General features: G+C 36.4%; 1 protein-coding gene across 8 annotated transcripts in view; it reads left to right on the top strand.

The window, feature by feature from the left end:
- LOC114344348 (sterol regulatory element-binding protein cleavage-activating protein) overlaps positions 1–22,647 on the top strand; it is an 860,805-nt gene that overhangs the window by 695,902 nt on the left and 142,256 nt on the right. For all 8 annotated transcript variants that reach the window (XM_050657867.1, XM_050657868.1, XM_050657873.1 and 5 more), the window contains one exon: positions 18,240–19,576. In XM_050657867.1, the coding sequence (XP_050513824.1) occupies positions 18,240–19,576 (1,337 nt within the window). The remainder of the gene's footprint in view (positions 1–18,239; positions 19,577–22,647) is intronic.

Here is a 22,647-nt window from a genome sequence, read left to right as displayed (position 1 = left end):
AGGCACGCTCGGTTTGATTGGCCTGATTGGATCTTTAAAAAGACAAGCGTTGAAGTGCGGAACCCCCTTGACTCGGTCTGCAACGTGAAAGTTGTGGCCTTAGAGTCAAACGACCCAAATATGGCCCTGTCTATACAGAGATTATACAGGGACAGATACCCGGCTCTCTCCACCCTCGAAGGCGACTTCGAGGTGATGGAAAACTCCTATACGGTGAGAGTAGGCGGCGTAAGGAAAACGACGGAGGAGAGAATCGTTAAAGTAAAGGCCAATACACCGGAGAAAATATGGCTCGCCCTGGAGCGGGTCAGAGAAGAAACCAAGGCGGGAGACTCGGTGGCACTACATCACCTTAGTTTCATGCAGGTGCATGATTTGCGGAAGATGGCTGAAGTCATCTTCTCGAAGACGGAGGTAAGTAAGGTGCAGATCCATACTACGGCCACAAGGAAAGAAAGGCTCACCTATGGATTCATAGTCTCGAAGAAAGATTCGTCTTATTCACAATTACTCGAGGGGGTGGAGAAAGCTGTTGGGGACTCGAAGGCGAAAGATGCCATCCGTAGTCTGCGCAGCACTAAAGATGGGAACCTTCTTATTACTCTGGATAAGGACCAGGATGCAGCCAACAGCATCAAAACCGCCATCACTAACAAGGAGAGCGGGTTAACGGCCAAGATGGTGGGTGCGGAGAAGCAGGCCATCATACATATAAGAGGCATGACCGAAAATACTGAGGAATCACATCTAAAGGCAGCCATTAAAAAGGAATTGGGTACCTGGGAGCCCAGTTTCCTAATTAAGCAACTCAGACCAATGCGTAACAGTACCAAGGCGGCCACGGTGGTACTAAGCGCACAGGCGGCCACGAAAATATTGGAAGTCGGACACCTCAAGGTCGGCCTCGTACGCTGCGAGGTGGAGAAGAGGTACATTGTGAAAAAATGCCAAAGGTGCTGGAGCTACCTCCATGAAAGTAGTAAGTGTAATGGACCCGACCGCACTGGGTGCTGTCAAAACTGCGGCAAGAAGGGGCATGCTTTCGATGCTTGCAAAGAAGAGGAGTTCTGCGCGGTGTGCGAGCAGTCGCACCGCATCGGCAGCGGGAGATGTCCTGCCTTCCGAGAGGCGCTTCAGAAAGTAAAGGCGGCGGACCAAGGTAGATCCTCCGAACCTTCCCCACCACTATTCAATCAGCGGCCGGCCACCGGAAATAAAGTCACTAAAACAAAACGCGCGGGGACTCCGTCTAAGGAAGATATTCCTACCCAAGATATCGCTGCTACTTCTCGCACGCAACAGGAGGAGACCGAAATAAATGAGGCCTTAAGCCGTCGCCCTCCTACTACAGAAGACCTGGAGAGGATGGATGACGAGGTGTTCAACGGAGGAGTGTTTACCGATGAAGGACTTTTGGATAATTACGATGTGATGCTAAATGAGGCCACAGAGAATTTGCGTCGTGTTAGGGAGACGACGAGTTCCCCCTTTCCACCCCCCCACCTAGGAAAGGGAACCTTGGATGTCTCAAACCCCCCTCAAGAACAATGCAGCGGTAGTGGCAGCACAAGTACGCTACCCCCCAAGGAGTCTTCCCATCAGGATGGCTCTGGGGCCGAGGAAAATGTAAGAAATGTCGATTAGTGTTCACCCATTCTGCTTTTACACTTCGGGACTATTGGTTGGGTAGTTTTTCGTTACTAGCGCGATGACGACGGCGGCGAGCAGACAGCTCAGGATTTTACAAGTGAATGTTGGTAGAGCCAAGGTGGCGCACGACTTGGTCTATGCGAAGGCCTTAGACATCGGGGCGGATCTGGTGATCGTACCAGAACCCAATAAAAATATCGCTAGTAAGTTTGGGTGGGTGACGGATGTGCTCCGCGACGTCGCTGTCCACCTTATCAATAAGAACGTGAGTATAAAAAAGATCCAAAGGAAGGAGAGTGTAGCCAAAATCAACTTAGTTGATGTGGCTATTATAGCCTGCTACATCTCTCCTAACGTCAACATGGCGGTCTACCGAGATAAGGTGGACAGCATCATGGAAGCTGCTCTGGTGGAAAAGGATTTCATCATAGCCGGGGATATAAACGCGAAATCCGTTCTATGGGGTTCCCCAAGGAACGACAGTAGAGGAGAGGTATGGAATGAGTGGATCTCCTCTCTCGATCTGGTCACCGCGAATAACGGTAAGCCTACTTTCGAGAGGGGGGATTCGCGCACCCATATCGACGTTACGCTGGTGTCAACCAAGTATTCCAGTAGGGTCACGAAGTGGGATGTGCTGGATGACAATCTATTCACATTCCACAAGTATATCTCCTACGAGATCGGATCCAGGGGGTCGACCAGTGGCGGTAGAAAGGTCATGACTTTCGATAGGGCAACCTTCATCGACCGTGTTAGGGATCTCCGCGGGGAGGTCCCTGACTTTGCCAGCCTTAGAGATGTCATGATACGCGCGCATAGGGCGAGCACGAGGCGCAGCCAGATTCCGTATACGGTACCGTACTGGTGGAACGAGGAGGTACAAGCAACTAGAATTAACTGTTTCAGACTAAGACGCATCGCACAGAGGGACAGAACCCTGCAATCCAGGGACACATACAAACAAGCCAAAAAGGACCTCACCAAGGTCATCAGGAGGTCCAAACGTATGTGCTGGATGAACCTGTGCGATGCGCTCGAGGACGACATATGGGGCGAGGCCTACAGGATTGCCACTAAGGCCCTGCGTGTCGAAGCCCCATATAGACTCACCGAGAGTAGAACGAGAGACATTGCGGGCATCCTCTTTCCCAGGAAGCCTGATTTGTTCTTCGTGCCCGCCACATGTGAGCGCCCTGAAGCCGTCACTTCCATGGAACTCACCAGAGCAGTGGAAGCGATCAAGACTGGGAAGTCGCCGGGACCGGACCGTGTGCCGCCGGAGGCCGTTAAAATTTTGGTAGCGGCGCAGCCTGAGTTGGTCAGATCGGTACTGACCCAGCTCCTCACGGCTCAAATTTTCCCTGACGTTTTGAAGAGGGCACGCCTCACCCTAATTCCGAAGCCCGGTAAAAATCCGGAGGAGGCCAGCTCCTACCGACCGATCTGTCTCCTTGATAGTCTAGGCAAACTCTACGAAAACGTAGTTAAGAACCGCCTACAAGCGGAATTGGATGCTATAAACGCCATCTCTGATAGGCAATTCGGATTCACGAAAACCAGATCGGCGGTAGATGCTGTTAAGTTCATTACAGACCGCGTTAAAGCCACGGCGAGGAGGTGGGCAGTAGTGATCATGTTCGATGTTAAAAATGCATTTAACTCGGCAGGTTGGGGACATATAGTCCGCAGGATGGAGGCCCTCAACGTGTCGAGTTATCTGACAAACGTGATCAAAAGCTACCTAACTAATAGATACGTGTCTGCAGGTAACGACGACATTAAACTTACGGCAGGTGTTCCACAAGGGTCCGTCTTAGGCCCGACGCTGTGGAACATCGTCTACGACGACGTCTTAAATATACAATACGGTCGGGACTGCATCGCGGTTGCATACGCTGATGACCTGGCCATTCTCGTAACCAGCGATATGTACTGGGAGGTGGTTAGTACGGCCGAGATGTGTTTCAGGCGGGTGAATGCCTGGATGAACGAGAACGACCTTGAACTCGCAGGCGGTAAGACAGAGGTGGTTATCCTAAAGGGACCTAGGGATAGACCGGACCTGTTGTTCCATTTTGGAAACAGCGAGGTCAAGTCGAGCCTCTGTGCCAAATATCTTGGCGTGGACCTCGACAAAGGGCTGGGATTCACCAAACACCTCGCAAGGGTGGTGAGGAAGGCCGAGGCACAAACTGCAGCTCTCCGGAAAATAACACCAAATATCGGAGGGCCAAGTAGTGCCCGGAGAAGACTGTACCTACACGTCGTACAGTCTACCCTTCTCTATGGGGTTCCGGTCTGGGTTGAGGTTCTACGTCACAAGAAATACAGAGATATGATAAACAAGGCACAAAGAAAGCCTCTGTTGAATGTAGTAAGCTCATACAAGACTGCATCAACCGTGGCTCTACAGGTGATCGCGGGCGCCCCTCCCATACATCTGCTAGCTAAGGAACGCCAGTTCCTATATGAGCACCGCCACGGCCACTTACCCTAGGTAAGATCGGCCGCACGACAACAACTCCTGGCGGACTGGCAGCTGGAATGGGAGGCGGAATCTACCAAAGCCCAGTGGACAAAAAGGCTGATCCCGAACGTAGAGTCGTGGTACGCCTGCGAGTTCAAGAGAGTAAATTTTTACTTTACACAATTTTTGACCGGTCATGGATCATTCAGGGCATTCACCCACAGGATCGGGAAGTCGGACGACGACCTGTGCCGGACCTGTCGCGTGAGGGAAGACGCAGAACACTGCGTTTTCCAGTGCAGCGTCTTTGCTCACGAGCGGGTCAGGCTACGTAGTAGGTTTGGCGACATCGGCCCTAACAATATTGTTAATTTTGCGGTCGGAAACAAGGCGGATTTCGAGGCCATAATTGACATTATCACCGGTATAGTTAAGAGAAAATCCGAGTTGGAACGACTGGAGCAGAATGGGTAAGGCGGGTCAACACAATAGTTGTAAAATAAAAAAATAAATATAAAAAATAAAAAAAAATAAAAAAAAAGCAAAATAAGAAATAATAAAAAAAATAATCCGCGTCAGAAAAATATGACCCTAATTCTTCTAGGGCTCATTCTATCCGCCATACTACAGAACAGTCACCCAAGCCCTGCCGTCTTCAGGCAGGGGTTGGCCCACCTTCCTCCGTGTAGGAATCAGACTTTTCTCTATTTAGTCCTACCGTTTCTAGGCTGGAAAATAGACCCTTAAATGAACCAATGCTTCTGGTTACTTTCTTTCAGACAGCTCGGGATATCCCCATGCATCGCTCCCTAAGGAGCACGTCCAGGGATATTCCGGGTTGGAAGAGGGGGTGGTTTTAGTTGGTAGGCGGCTGGTCATGGGGGGCATGCGGGACGCACGGGCCATATTGTGGCTGGCGCGCCCTAGCGTGTTCTCCTTTCCTGTCCGAGTCCAACAGTACTAGGGACACCTTCCCTAGTCTGCTAAGAGCGTTCCACCTCAGTCCAAAAAAAAAAAGGGTGTTCCATTTAAAATAAGTAAGTTATTACAGCTTGAATTTGTTAATAGAACAATCTAATATTTTGACCACCCTGTAAAAAGATAGGTATAGGAAACCCCAATACAAATTGAAAGCTAAGCAAATTTTCTACGCGATAGACTAGTAAGATACAGGGTGTTCCATTTAAAATAAGTAAGTTATTACAGCTTGAATTTGTTAATAGAACAATCTCATATTTTGACCACCCTGTAAGAAATTTTGTTGCAATAAGCATCTGTTTAAGTATGCTAAATAGTCTATTATTAAGATCCAAGAAAGAATTTGTTACTGCTTCTTAGATGCGTAGATATTTATTTTTTTCTAAAACCTTACATTTTTATAAAAATCGAAATAAATCAAAACACCCTGTATTTAGGTATAGGGAACCCTTATGAAAGTATAGCTTATTTTTTAAGGTCAATTCAATAATGTCATCAGATATAGGGCATTCCATAAGAAAAAATATAACTTTGATATACCACTCTTTTTTGGAACACCCTGTATAATTCACATTATTTTTAGGTTGTAGTATTAAAGGCCGTGTATATTTCTGTGAAGAAATTTTTTTAAAATATCAAGTGGTTTTCCGTACAGAGACCGAGGTGAATAAGATGAACCACCCTGTATATATATATATATATATATATATATATATATATATATATATATATATATATATATAACAAGGTTGTATTATTGGGGAATTCAGCAAATTTTATGTGAAAAGAAAACACTTTTTACTTGATCCAAGTTTTTATTATAATTAATAAATTACTAACAATCATAAAGTTATTTCTAAATTAGAGAGAACCTTACAAGGACTCAAGGATGATATAATTTCAACTACAGGTGAACTAACTTTCAACAATTTTGTTTCCAAACAATTAAGACAGTATAATAAACTTTTCCATAAAATTAAATTACAAAACATCAATAAATTGAATGGATTAAAACATAATGATATCAAAAGTAAGATTGTTACCCAACCCCAATGGGTTAAAAATCTTACTAATATTGACATTCCCTGTGACATTTTGGATATTCTAGCTTTAGGTCCAAAATTTAGTTTGGAACCAAGATTGGTGAAAGATTTACCTATTAGAAACCTTCTTGCTGATATAGAACATATAACTTCACTCATTTCCAATCCAGAGACAAAAAACAACACTATAGCGAGAGTCACTAATATTATAACTAACCATTATAACAAATCTAAAAATTTCCGAAAAAAGAAATCATTAATTGAAAGCCTTTTTGATAAAACCATGTCTTTTCTTAAACAACATCCTGATATTTTCATAACCACTGCTGACAAAGGTAATGTCACAGTTGTTATGAATAAACAAGAATATTTAGAACATTCTAATAAAATTATAATTGAAAGTGGATCATATTCACAGATTAACAGAGATCCTACTGAAACCATACAAAGCAAAAGTAATGACTTAGTAAAATTACTTAAAAGACAAGGTTATATCGATGAAGCAAAAAAGAAGTCTCTTACTCGCTATAATGGTGTAATTCCAAAGTTTTACTCGTTGCCAAAAGTACACAAACCTACCTTATCAGTAAGACCGATTGTATCTTGTATAGGATCACCAACAGAATTCTTAGGAAACTATATAACAGACATATTAACTAAAGCATATGATTACAGCAACGATTATTTTATTAAAGACTCTTTTGAATTTTCAAACTCTTTTAACAATAAACAACTACCACCAAGTTATATAATTGCAAGTCTTGATGTGGTATCTCTTTTTAGTAATGTTTATCTTGATGCAGCTATAAGGGCCATTTCAGTTAATTGGCAAAAAATTGGATCTTTTTGTGATATTGATATTTATACTTTCATTCTGATAATAACTTTTTTGTTTAACAGTACATATTTTAGTTTCAATAATAAATTTTATAAACAGACTTTTGGAACTCCAATGGGAGCTAGTATATCTCCAATTATTGCAGCATATGTGATGGACAATATCCTTGATACAGTGATCCCAGTCCTACCTTTTAACTTATTTTTCCTTAAAAAATATGTCGACGACATATTTATTTCATTTCCATCAGAGGGGTTAGATGATATCTTATTTTATTTTAATAGTTATGATCCTTATATACAATTTACCATCGAAAAAGAGGACGGAGCTTACTCAGTCCCTTTCCTAGATACAAGAGTTATCAGAGACCCTATTAGTAATAGATTAAAGATAGATTGGTACAGAAAACCATGTACCTCTGGTAGATACATAAATTTTCACTCGTACCATAAATTTAGTATAAAAATAAACCTAATCAAACAAATGAAAATGAGAGTTTTGAAAATCTCAGATCCTATTTTCCACCAAAAAAAACCTTAACATCCTTAAAGGACTTTTCATACAAAATGCGTACCCAAAACAGTTAATTTCCAAAATCCTTTTTAATACTATGGACACTATCACAGAGTCAGCAATAAATGGAAATAATAATAACATCTTAGAGATTAATAATGAAACATTAGAGATATCACAAAATATCCCAAACCAAATTAATTCTAACATATCAAGAGATGAATCATCTAACAACACTAGATATTTTTCATTACCTTATATAAGAGATATTACACCCAGTCTAACAAGGTTGCTTAAAATTAATGATAACATTAAAATCGCACATAGAAATGTACGGACTTTGGACAACTTATATAATAAACAAAAAGACTTAACACCTCAATTATTAAAATCAAATGTGATCTACAGGATCTCTTGTGCAGATTGTGAGTTACAATACATTGGTGAAACAAGTAGAAAACTAAAAGATCGAATCACATCTCACAAGAGTGATAGCAGGTTACGTCCAGAGAGATGTGAACTTGCCACTCATGTCACAAACAAACAACATAATATGGATTGGGAATCAACCAAAATTTTGTCTAGTGAATGTAATTCTATAAAAAGAAAATTTCTAGAAATGACATACATTGCCCTAACTCCTTCTTGTATAAACAAAAGAACTGATATACAACACCTTAGTGTCATTTATTCCAATTTACTATCTAAAGATAAACCACCAACATAAAGAAACTAACAAATTATAGTATCCTTGTTTCCTTTGAATTGAGATTGACCGCTTAATATTAATATCATATTATATATAATTGTAGCTCAATAGGCCTTAAAGGCTCATACCTTGAATTTTCCACGGTTTTCCTCCATCTTCTCCTGTACATCGCATTTCTTCAATTATCTCGATTTTTCCAGATTCCTTACATGTTCTAACCAATTTTTCTCTCTATCCTCTTTCCTTCCCTTCTTGTCAGCGTGTCGTATAGCCAACTAAATCTCTTTGTTCTGTTTCACTTCCATAAAGGACTGTGGGTTGGTTTACTTCGATATAATCTCAATTTTGACTTTCTGAAATATTTTTGCTCTTTGGAGTTTTTGCAGAGCTCCGACAGTCTTCCTTCCTCTCGAAATTATTTTCTCAGTTTCTTGGCTTTCTTCCCCCTTACTTGTTAGAGTTACTCCTAGATACTCAAACTCCGTCACCTTTAAAGCAATACTCTTTACTGGCGTTATCTTAGGTAATATCAATAGTGTTTTCTTCATATGCGGTCTGTCCCATCATATACTTTGTTTTATTACCGTTACCTCAGTCCATACTACCTAGCCTTTACTTCAAATATTGAAAATACTTAGCAGTTCCCTTTCATTCTACCATAAACATTACACATCCTCAAAGGCTAGAATCTAGCTGTTTCTAGATTATTTCGTTCTTATTCCACTCTCTCTCAATATTGTCTCCAACAAGAACTTGAAGAGCACTGTGGACAGCGGATCTCCTTGCTTTAATCCCCCTAACTTTAAATCCTTAGACTTCCTTCTATCCTTACCCTATTATCGGTCTTCATTAAGGTCATGTTTACTAAACTGATCATTTTTCCAAAATTCCAAGTATCCTTAGAGCCTGATACAGATGCCTTCTTATCACAGAATCGTAAGCCCTATATCTTAATAATAAGGCTAACTATATATTAAGCTAAGAATATATCTTAATAATAATAACTTAATACCAATCTCAAATGACTTTAATTACACCATTATAATTGTTCAAATCATATTGAAGTTGCCTCAATACTTATTAATAACAAGACCATGGCTGAATAGCTTAAAAAACTGATTTTTCATGATAAATCATTCTAATATTTCCTGCCAGTTATGCTTGTATAATCCGATCTGTCATAGTATATATTCTGTGATATTTTTGTTTTTTAAAAAAAACTGTTTATAAAATAAAAAACAATTGTAGTAATCAATGTAACAAAAATTATTTTAACCATCATTTTTACACTTCAAACCATTTTATGAATTTTATTAACTTTTTTACAACACCTTTTTGTGAACAACCACAACTTACTGTAAGTATATTTATTTATAAGGTCCTATACCAAAAAAAACTACCATCGTTTTTTATTGCAGTATACCCTGATGATGTAAACAATTAATTAAAGTTTACGAAAGCTTGGATCAAGTAAAAAGTGTTTTCTTTTCACATAAAATTTGCTGAATTCCCCAATAATACAACCTTGTTATCTAACATTGTCATCAAATACTTCCCTTCTGGTCTCTTTTATATATATATATATATATATATATATATATATATATATATATATATATATATATATATATATATATATATACAGAACTGGATTCGAAATCCGATGTATTTATCGACCGTGCAAGTATATTCTATAACACTATAAAACAGTGTTGAAATTATCGGGAATTGCGGTATGTGGCTTAGATTGAAACTACATTTAATTCTGTTGATATTTCTGTTCGATATTTCGATGAGTATTTATTAATTTTTCATCTTCATCAGGAACATCTTGTAGGATCTTGTAATATTATGTTTGTACCTAACTGTTAGTTAATTTTGTAGTTTGTTCCTGATGAAGATGAAAAATTAATAAATACTCATCGAAATATCGAATTCAACAGAATTAAATGTAGTTTCAATCTAAGCCACAGACCGCAATTCCCGATAATTTCAACACTGTTTTATAGTGTTATAGAATATATATATACAGCGTGTCTACTTGAGTTGGAAACATATGGGAAACTTTTTTATTATTAATTTTACGAAAAAAAGTTATTCTTTATAAAAACTTCTGCATGCCCCAAAACCTAAGATTCAATTATCAGATATCAAATTTTCTCAATATTATACGAGGTATGTCAAAAAATATGAATTTCGGCTAAGGGTAAAGTACCTTTATTTCTCTCAGCTTTTGCCGAAGCCCTGCATGCAGGCAACTTTTAATACAGCTCAAAAGATTGTGGAAAACTTCTCTTTTCGAGTCGTGTTTCTACTTCTTGGTCATCAGAGTAGATGGCACTTTTGTAGCTCGGCACCTGAGGTGCGAAATATTAAGACACATCATTGAACCGTCGGTGTATCAATTCGTACCTAGCCGAATACTGACGAGCGAGGCATCGCGAAACTAGTATATTCTATTGGTACCCATTGATATACGGAGGATTTAACGATGTGATCTTACACCATTTATTTGGTTTGGTATGTAAAATCTAGCATTGGCAAAGCTTTTGCCGAAGCCCTACATGCAGGCAACTTTTAATACAGCTCAAAAGATTGTGGAAAACTTCTCTTTTCGAGTTGTGTTTCTACTTCTTGGTCATCAGAGTAGATGGCACTTTTGTAGCTCGGCACCTGAGGTGCGAAATATTAAGACACATCATTGAACCGTCGGTGTATCAATTCGTACCTAGCCGAATACTGACGAGCGAGGCATCGCGAAACTAGTCTATTCTATTGGTACCCATTGATATACGGAGGATTTAACGATGTGATCTTACACCATTTATTTGGTTTGGTATGTAAAATCTAGCATTGGCAAAGCTTTTGCCGAAGCCCTGCATGCAGGCAACTTTTAATACAGCTCAAAAGATTGTGGAAAACTTCTCTTTTCGAGTCGTGTTTCTACTTCTTGGTCATCAGACCAAGTCGAAATACTATATATCGAAATATAGTCGAAAACTATCAATTTTTCAGAAAAATTACAACATACCTTTCTTGTTTAGAATTACCCAAAAAACCTAAAAATATATGTTCCAGAGCAAAAACTCGTGATCTTTTGTATTTGTTTAAAAAAATTGTTTAAACAATTTCTGCCCAAAAATTCCGCCCGGCACCCTTCAGATTTGTGTAAAGGGGACATTTTTGAATATAGTCTGGGCCTATTATCGGAGATTAGGCCATTTTTGGGAAAAGTTATTTACCAGCAATTTTATTGCTGGAATCGAATCTATTATTAATAATATAGGTATGCAAAGTCCGCAGATAGTGTGCTTCTTTTTTATAAACAAAATGGCGTCCGAAAATCGTGTTTTTTTTCAATTTCTGCTCTATTACTCCAAAGATTTTAACTTTACACCAAAAACGCCCAAATAAAAATTCACCGCAATTAAATTCCGAATAGAGACGTGTTTTTTCCGATTTACTTCGACAAAAATTTTCACCGGAAAATGCGGGTTTTTCCAACAAAATCTTTAATTTTCAACTAAAATTTTAGATAAGTAATTGTTTATCAATAATTAAATAGCTTGGTAATATAAAAACTCTTTTCGTATAGACTATAATTCCAGAAGCCGATGGAAATTGAATGAACAGTTTAGCAACAATTGAATTGTTAATTAAAAATTTACGGGCGGTATAATAATCACAATAATTATGATATATAAGAATAACTATGATTTTTGTATAAAAAGACTCTGTACCTATCTAATATACTTTACAGAATTAAAATTGGACTATTTAAGCGGCCTCAGGAATATTTTAAAATTATAAACAATTTTTTGACTTATAAACAAATATAATATCTCGGGAAATATTAAATTAAATTAAATAATGTAAACGGTATTAGAAATAAAGCGGCAGAACGCTTCTTTTAAAAGAAAAAAACTTTTAATTGTGATGAGTGGTTCCTGAGATACAACCAGTCAAAGTTGACGGGCATTTACGGCAAAGATATAAAAAATAGCATCATAATTTTTGAACCTTCACCTTTTTCTTTCGGTCCTCTTTCTCCACATCAATTTTCATATCTTTAAAATACCCATAACATAATATTACTATAATAAAAACTATCGATATTACGAGTAAAAATTGCCAAAATTACAATCAAAAATTAGGTTAGAGAAAATGTAATCTCAAAGTTCAAAAACGGTATACGTTAAAAAAATGCATTTTCTCGGCTTCCCATGGAGCAATTTTTTTCATTCTTTTTTTGTTTCCAAGTAACTCGAGTAGAGCCATCTAACTAACGCATTATTAAATGTCAAACTTGCTTTTTTTTGTTATAATAAATAAATTTATTTATTATAACAAAAATTTTTAATTTGTTTAAATAAAGATTGTTTAAATAATTATACAGCTTTCAAATGATAATATTTGTATTTTTATTGTTAAAAGGTACATATTTATGTAGTAAGTTTATCTAAAAAAAGTCTACAACAGGAACAAATATGTAGTTTTCTTTTCTTATAAATAAATTACCCTATTATAGCAAAACAAAAGCAAGTTTGACATTTAATAATGCGTTAGTTAGATGGCTCTACTCGAGTTACTTGGGAACAAAAAAAGAATGAAGAAAATTGCTCCGTGGAAAGCCGAGGAAATGCATTTTTTTAATGTATACCGATTTTGAACTTTGAGATTACATTTTCTCCAACCTAATTTTTGATTGGAATTTTGCTATTTTTGGCAATTTTCACTCGTAACATCGATAGTTTTTATTATAATAATATATGTTATGAGTACTTTAAAGATATAAAAATTGGTGTGGAGAAAGAGGACAAAAATTAAAAGGTGATGGTTCGAAAATTATGATCCTATTGTTTATATCTTTGCCGTAAATTCCGGTCAACTTTGACCGGATGTATCTCAGGAATATACAATATCTCCTATTATGTACAGTGTCTTTTTATACAAAAATCATAGCTATTCTTATATATCATTATTGTGGTTATTATAGCGACCGTAAATTTTTAATTAAAAATTCAATTGTTGCTAAACTGTTCATTCAATTTCCATCGGCTTCTGGAATTATAGTCTATACTATAAGAAAAGAGCTTTTATATTACCTAACTATTTAATTATTGATAAACAATTTATTTATTTATTAAGCGCAACAGGCCTTGTAGGCCTAGGGCTAAAATGTTTACATTTCTGATTACATAAATAATATAATAAATAACTTAATATAACTTACATAACTTATAAAACATAAATTTTATAATTACACTTCAGTCTTTTTATACACTCCTTCACCACCTCCCTCCATCTCCTTCTGTCCAATGCTAGTTCTTTCCATCCCTCAATGTTACTTTTCTTCAAGTCTTCATGCACACTGTCCTTGGCCTGCCTCTCCTCCTCTTTTGTATTGGTCTTCGTGAGAGTACCATTTTTGGCATTCGTTTACTTCCCATTCTCTCGATGTGCCTTAAGTATCATATTCTCTGTGCTTTGATCGTCGTCGTGATCGTTGGCTCTTGATATAGTTCTTCCAATTCTTTATTGGTTCTTCTTCTCCACTGACCTTCTATTTTCACACCTCCATATATTGCTCTTTGCATTTTTCTCTCCCATCTTTCTAAAAGGTCTGTTTCTGACTTTTTGAGCACCCATGTTTCGAATAACAGTCTTATAAATTCTTATTTTTGTTTTTCTTGATACGTATTTGGATTTCAATAATGTGCGTAATGCTCCATATTTTTTATTTCCTTTGGCTATTCTTGCCTTTATATCCCCTTCTTCATGACCATTTTCATCTATTTTGGCTCCCAGGTAAATAATTTCTTTGGCTCTTTTGAACAAGTATATTTTTTCTCCATCTATTTGTACTATGATGTTATTCTCTTTTTCTTTTTGGATCTCTCCCATTATCATATACTTTGTCTTTTCTTCATTTATTTTAAGTCCGAATTTTTTGGCTTCTGTTATTATGTTTTTCATTAACTTTTGTAGTTCTTTTTTGCTTGTTGCTAATAGCGTCAGATCATCTGCAAATGCTATGCATTGGTGGCCTATGCATTTTTAAATATCGTTTCTTGCATGTTTATTCTGCTTTTCCTGATTATTCCTTCCAATGTTAGATTGAATGCCGTTGTTGATAGTGGGTCTCCTTGTCGTAATCCTTCCTTGGTTTCAAACTTTTTGGATGTATACCCTTTCCAAGCTATTTCGTTTGTTGTGTTTTCCATCGTCATCTTTACCATCCTGACAATTTGACTTGGTATCCCCAATTCTTTCATCAGTTCGTACATCTGTCTATTTACTGTGTCGTAAGCCTGCTTAAAGTCTATGAACAAAGCACATAGTACTATTTTATGTTCGTAACAGGTAGTCTGTATTTCTTTTAAGGCAAATATTTGGTCAGTCGTTGATCTGTTGTTTCTAAAACCTGCCTGGTATTCTCCCAGTATTTTTTCCGAATATTGACAGCCTTTTTTTATACTTTGTGCCAAGATTTTGTAAACTATTTCTAATAGTGCTATGCCTCTGTAGTTTTCGTATAGCATTCTATCAGCTTTTTTATGTATAGGGCATATCCTTGCTATGGTCCACTCTTCTGGCATTTTTCTACTTCCCACATTCTTTTTATCAGGTCATATATCTCTTTCTGTAGTCTTTTCCCTCCTGATTTTATCATTTCGGCCGATATTTCTGTTATTCCTGGGATTTTGTTATTTTTCAAGCTCTTTATTTCGTTCTTTATTTCTTGTTCTGTGGGTATTTCTATTGCTATCTCAATTTCATGGTTTGTTTCCTTTTTTACTTCGCTCTTATTTAGCAGTTCTGTGAAATAGTTTTGCCAGTTTCAGTTTCCCATTATTTTTTCCGGCTCATTTAGCAACATCCCTTTATCATCTCTCATATATGGGTTGTTTTTTGATATCCTCTTTCCATTTTTTTTGCTTCCTGGTAGAATGATCTTATTTCTTTTTCTTGAAATTTTTCTTCTATTTCTTTCAGTTTGATCTCGTTGTATTTTCTCTTTTTGCTTCTACATTTTCTTTTCACGATTTTTCTCAATTCTCTGTATTCTTCTCTAGTGCTTTCTTCGTCATTTGTGAGATTTTTGAGTCTTACCTTTCTTATTGCTTCTGCTACTTCTTGACATTCTTCATCATACCAATCTTTTGTTTTGTGTTTTCTTTTGGTTTTCGCTAGGATTGCTTTACTTGTGTTCAAGATTGCTTCTTTTATATTTTCCCATTGTTTGTCTGGGTTTGACGTTTCTTGTTCCCTGATTAGTCTGTTGGTTTGTCCCTGTTAATACTTCTTTTGTGTGTTGTTATCTTTTAATAGTCCTATGTTGAATTGTTTTCCAATTTTTTCTTTTGTTTTATTGTTTTTCTTTATGTTATGCTCGATTTTGTATTCTGCTCTCACCAAGTAGTGGTCCGAGTTACAGTCCGCTCCTCTCTTGCTCTTTACATTTATTACATGTTTCTTCTCTATTAAAAATATGGTGTATCTGATTTACTGTCTTTTTATCAGGGGAAATCCACGTTCCTTTATATTTATATCTTTTCGGCGTAATTGTGTGCTTCTTATCACCATTTGCCTTTCTGTTGCAAAGCCTATTATTCTTTGGTCATTATCGTTCGACACCTCATGCTTACTATATTTCCCTATTATGTGCTCGTATATATTCTCTCTTCCGACTTTGGTGTTGCAGTCTCCCATCATTATTTTGATGTCAAACCCTGGTAATTTATCATATTCTCTTTCCAATTGCTCGTAGAATTCATCTTTTTCTTCTTCTGTGGCATCTTCAATCGGTGCGTGTACATTTATTATACTTATGTTTCGTTGTTCCCCTTTTAATATTATTGTGCATAATCTATCTGATATTGGTTGGAATGCCATTACTCTTTCCTTCCATTTTCGCTGTATTATAAAACCTGTTCCTAACCTTCTGGTTTCTCCCCCGCTTTTAAAAAATAACACGTCTTTTATTTCTACTATTTCTGTCTCCATTGTTTTGTCTCTTGTAAAGCTATTATTTCTACATTATATCTTTTAATTTCTCTAATTAATTCTTTGTGTTTTCTTGTTTTTATGTGCCTCTTACATTCCATGTACCCAAGTTGACTTTAGTTTTCTTTTTGTTATTTTTACTTATTGCCTTGTCCATTGCCTGCGTCGTTTCCGTCTCATTTTTCTCTGTTGCAAACTGTATCTTGTCATTGTTCGGCTTTTCTTTTTTATTGCTGTCTTGATTTGTTTTATTTCCATAGTTCGTAATCCTCTTCTTTGCATTTTTCGTCGTCATTTGTTTTCTTTCATTGCTGTTGCTTAGTTTTTTGCTTTGGTCTCTACCACCAACGTTTGGTTCTTTCCATCCCAGCGCCATATTTTATGATCGGCATATATTTTCTTACCCTACTTTCACTTTTCTCCTTCCATCGGCTTCTGGAATTATAATCTAGAATCTAGACGAAAAGATATTTTATATTACCAAGTTATTTAATTATTGATAAACAATCACTTATCTAAAATTTTAGTTGAAAATTAAAGATTTTGTTGGAAAAACCCGAATTTCCGGGGAAAATTTTTGTCGAAGTAAATCGGGAAAAACACGTCTCTATGCAGAATTTGATTACGGTGAATTTTTATTTGGGCATTTTTGCTGTAAAGTTAAAATCTTTGGAGTTATAGAGCAAAAATTGAAAAAAAAAAACACGATTTTCGGGCGCCATTTTGTTTATAAAAAAAGTAGCACACTATCTGCGGACTTTGCATACCTATATTATTAATATATACAATCATAAGATTCGATTCCAGCAATAAAATTGCTGGTAAATAACTTTTCCTTGTATTTTGCTAATTAGCCCAGAGTAAAGCAAGAAACCCATTATGAACGCCCGACACGGCACAGCTCGGCACGGCACAGCACAGACCGGCACGTCGAAAAACCCATTTGTAACGGCCGGCACGGCACGGCACCGGAAAAATGATCATATATTTTAAAAACTATCGTAAAATAAAAGTTTTTAAAAGACATAAACTACACAATTTTAATGAATATGCATCATGTTAAAAAAATGAATTCATGGTTAAAAGATAATGTACGTACCTGTCCATTGATCAAAATTTTCGGATATTTGTACCCATGTATTGTCCTTTTTCTTACTATCATGATAACTTGAGTCCGATGCATCATACAAAAATGGGTATTCTCTGACACTCTCAATGAAAAGTTCTTCCATATTATTTTATTTCAAAAGAAACAACGCGCTTTCAATTAAAAATCAACAATATATTTGCTTATTACCAACAATTATGACGTATTAGCGCCGACTGGCTGTTCAGGCCGTTCGACTTCAACGGATTTTATTCTCCTCGGAGAATTTTGGCCGTTCCGTTTGCGTGCTGGCCTGTGCCGGGCCGAACCGGCCGCTCATAATGGGTTACGTTGCATTTAAAACTATACAAATGAATTTCTGTCCTGTGCCGGGTCGGGCTGTGCCGTGCTGGCCGTTCATAATGGGTTTCTTGCTTAATAGGAATCTATAAAGAAACGGAACCAGAAATTTTTTCAGACGGGAGCGGTCTCACCACATGGACTAATTATGATACAGGTAGTGACATCATAATTGATATATGAGAATAGAAAAATAAATATAAATGTCTTATTTCTAATTAATTGAATATATTATAAGTACAAATACTCATATCTTTTTTCATATCTATTTTCAAAATTATGTTTGAATCTTCTTCGATGATTTTTAAAACATTGTTTTTAAAATTGTAACATTGGATTTTTGATAAGCATCCCTTGATAAACGACTTTTTTTTAACCATTTTAATATTTTATTTTTATCAAAGGTAGTTTTACCTCTTTCATAAAATGTGGTCCAAGATTGAAAATTTCTGCAAATTGAAAGAAATACAAGATGGGCGGTTAATTTTTCCGGTGAGTGTATTTAAAAAAATATGTCTATATTATTGTAGATTTATCTTTTTAATACAATATACAGTAATGTTTCGTTTTTTTTTACATTGTAGGTTTATAGAAGGATTAAGAGATAAATTAACGACGTTGTATCCTTTGTACCAAAACGCAAGTTCGTCTTTCAACTACAAATTAAATGATACTGTTTTAATTAAATATCCAGGAGAAATAAACTACGTAGAAGTAGTACCTTTAGTAATCGCGTTCGGTTTACTGTTTCTGTATTATTACTTCTCTGTGCGAAAAATTGAAATAATCAAATCCAAACTGGGAATGGCGTTTACTGCCACATTCACAATATTTTGTAATCTTACTATGACTATGGGAATCTGTTTTTTCTTTGGTTTAACCCTAAACTCAGATGGTGGAAAAGGAATTATACCTTATTTAACTTTACTGGTTGGTTTAGAAAACGTTCTTGTACTTACCAAAAGCGTTGTAGCAACACCTTTACATCTGGATGTCAAAATCAGAAACGCACAAGGATTAAGTAATGAGGGATGGTCCATAACTAAAAATTTACTACTAGAAATTACAGTCTTAACTTTTGGACTCTTCACTTTTATTCCAGAAATTCAGGAATTTTCCATTTTTTCAATAGTTGCTCTTATTACTGACTTCTTCTTGCAAATGTTCTTTTTCTTAACAATTCTCGGTTTAGACATGAATCGTATGTCACACGCAATAGAAAAGATGAGTCAAAAACTTAGAAATAATCTATATCAGCAACAGAGTTTCTTTGATAAACCTTTTACTGGCGTTAAGGGTATGGTACGTTCAAAATCACATCCTAGACTTACAAACTTCCCATCAAATATTGTAGTGGCTCCACAAGGTCCACAAGAAAAGAAAATTCCCAAAAGAGTTAAATTAGTCAATATTTGGGCTAGTACAAGAATTTTTCAGAGATCCTTCATGCTTCTTATGTTGATGTACATATTTCTGATTATTTATAAGAGTGATATAATGAATCAATTCTTACGTAAAACAGTCGACAAACCAGTAGAGAATAGTACAATAATGCATTTTGAAAGTGTACCTACAGTAAATAGATACCCAATATCAACTCCTGATTATCCAGTTAGTATCAACTATGTAACATATAGTCCTCTAGAACAGTATACCCAAAACCAAACGCAAGGCATAGAAAAATTAAAGCATCCTGACTATACTCCTTGGTTAAAGCTACCTTCAAGACATTGGTCAGCCATTCTTCGAAAGTACAACGTTTCCATAAGTGGCCAAGTAATCGCACTATTACCAAATATTAAATTATCCCATGTTGTTAGACCGGAACAAGCAGTGATATTAAGGAACCCAAATGAAAAATATGGAGATACATTTCAATGGCAAGCTTTAGCTGTTGCATTGGATCCAATAGACTTTTCTGGTAAGTTTTTTATACATAAAATACTAGGCTGTTCAGTAAGTTTTGCGGTTCGATAAGAAAAACACAATTTTATGGTTTGAAATACATTTTACTATACAGTATAGTCTCCTTGAACATCAATACACTTGTTTCAATGAGATTACAATTTGTAAATTCCATCCCTTTGAACCAGGTTCTGAGGTTTTTTAATCAGGGTGTTCTTCTTCTTCCTGGACCTCGCTTTCCAAATATTTTTCCTTGCAGGATGGCTTGTAGGAGGGAATTCCAACGGAAAGTATTCTAACTTTCGAGATTTGATGGTGGTTAATACCTCTCGGTTCTTCCCCATTCTTCTAAGGACCTCTTCATTTGTGATCCGGTCAGTCCACGGGATTTTAAGAATTCTCCGATATAGTTGCATCTCAAATGCTTCCAATTTTAGGCACATATCTTCGTTCACGGTCTATGATTCAACACCATGACAGACAAGACGTAGCATCGCAGCAGTCGTACTTTGTACCAAGAAAAAAGTTTGTGGCTCTTGAAAAAGGCCCCCATACGGTGGAAGGTGGATCTAGTTTTTCTGATGCGCGCTCTTATCTCTTGGTTGTTGGTCCATTCTTCCAGCGGCGGCCGGCCAGGTGAAGTAGGTGAAGGTGAGCTTCACCAAAAATATAATTAAATTGAGACAAAAAAATAAAAAAATATAAGTAGCATTATTATATAATATATACTGAAATTAATTATAAACCTACTCCTTTTCAATTAATCCAAAAATTAAAAAAGAATTTCAATATGTAATCCAAAAATTAAAACTGTAGGTCCTTGACGGTCAGATCCTGACCTGTGTCATTTGACTTCTATGACTCAAGCAAAGTTAGATGAAGACGTGGATGAAATTTCGTTTCTCAGCTGCACAAGCGTCAACGGTTGTCATGGCAACGTGACGTGATCATATCGGCACTAGCAGTACCCAGATTAGCAAGTGCAGATGAATTTAAAAATAACTTCGCCCTATTCACCTAGTTTTAGTTGGATGGCTATGATGGGCAGTATTCGAGTATTCGTTTTTTTCGGAAGATGGAAGACCGCAAATCAGTTCAGCTGGCTAAAGGCTTTTTAGGAGATTTAAATTATTTTGAGTTTACATTTTTAGCAACAGTTTTTAGCGACATTTTTCATATTATAAACTAGATAAAAAGGACTCGTCAATTAATACGTGATAAAAGAAGCGAATAATTTTTTAATTCTATTTTTGACAAGCAAGCACAAGGATCGTCATTAATACTTTGAAAAGATCTATGTAGGTGTGATGATGGTATGAGCACGAATGCAAATTCTACCCAATACAGAGCATTAATTTTTTTATTTAATATATTATGATATTTTAATGAAAATGGATGTACATTTTCAGGATTGTGATGAATTAAAATTCGTAAGCTTAGCAGATACAACAAAGTTCGGGTCATACAGTTTGATCATTCCTTCCGACGCTTTTCAAAATTTATTTTGAGTTTTTGGCAACAAATTTACTAAAATTCAAAGACTTAAAAGAGAGCTCTGCCTTTTTTATGCTGACGGAAATTTAAAAAATGGTAATTTGCAAGAATTGGTTATAAAATTACAACCAATTAAAGACATTGTTACAGAAGACTATAATTTGTTTTGTTTAATTCTGACAATTCCATCGAATACCTTATCTGTAGAAAGAAGTTTTTCGTGCTTAAAAAGGCTAAAAACTTTTAGTTTGACTGTTATCGCACTCATAGAGAACTATTAAATAAACTTATGTACAAGCATCCTTTCTACGAGGTTATCATTGATAGATTTGCTTCCATAAACGATCGAAGACTCGACTTGATTTATAAAAATTAATTATTATAGTTTAAGGGCCGGTTGTTCGAACGCTAATCAACAATGATCATTATCAAATAATTAATTACTGTCAATGTCAACTTTAAAAACATAATTAATTACAATTCTGAGACTATAATCAATTAATATAACAATAATTATTAACATAATTAATAATAAATCTCATAATTGTAATTAATTATGTTTTCAGCAACCCAAACAAAGTTGACATTGACAGTTTTGGTGACAGTAATTAAATATTTGATAATGATCATTGTTGATTAGCGTTCGAACAACCGGCCCTAAGTCAGTTTTATTAATCTATCTAATACATACTGCTTTTTTGCTTAAGTATCTCTTCATCCTCGTCTCTAAAATAAGTGCCATAAAAAATAAATAAAATAAATTTCGACCAAGAGTCAGGATTCTGTTAACCGAGATACGATAGTATCAAGCGGCGCCGCTAGGAGGAGCTCTAACCACAATATACTGCAGATATTTTAATAGATGCAGTTCTTCTTCGTCTCGAGTTGATTCAATTCAGTCTACTTGCAATAGCCTCTTCGATAAAGGGTAGAGACCCAGAAACACTGTGTCAGAGGATGGCAAGAGACTCGAATTGAATCAAAACGAAAACGATTATTTTCTTTTTCTTTTTCATGCTTTACTCGGTTTAGAGTACAAAATGACCAAGTGTTCTTAAGGTATTCTGAGACGCATTGTTGGAGAAGCTCCTCCTAGCGGCGCCGCTTGATACTATCGTATCTCGGTTAACAGAATCCTGACTCTTGGTCGAAATTTATTTTATTTATTTTGTCATTCCCCGTTAGAGGACAGTCTAACCACAATATACTGCAGATATTTTAATAGATGCAGTTCTTCTTCGTCTCGAGTTGATTCAATTCAGTCTACTTGCAATAGCCTCTTCGATAAAGGGTAGAGACCCAGAAACACTGTGTCGGAGGATGGCAAGAGACTCGAATTGAATCAAAACGAAAACGATTATTTTCTTTTTCTTTTTCATGCTTTACTCGGTTTAGAGTACAAAATGACCAAGTGTTCTTAAGGAATTCTGAGACGCATTGTTGGAGAAGCTCCTCCTAGCGGCGCCGCTTGATACTATCGTATCTCGGTTAACAGAATCCTGACTCTTGGTCGAAATTTATTTTATTTATTTTGTCATTCCCCGTTAGAGGACAGTCTAACCACAATATACTGCAGATATTTTAATAGATGCA

This window comes from Diabrotica virgifera, chromosome 8, assembly GCF_917563875.1.
Source record: "Diabrotica virgifera virgifera chromosome 8, PGI_DIABVI_V3a".
In the NCBI taxonomy this organism is placed as follows: domain Eukaryota; kingdom Metazoa; phylum Arthropoda; class Insecta; order Coleoptera; family Chrysomelidae; genus Diabrotica; species Diabrotica virgifera.
Note: the sequence above shows the minus strand (reverse complement) of the source record. Positions and strands in the feature narration are given on the sequence as shown.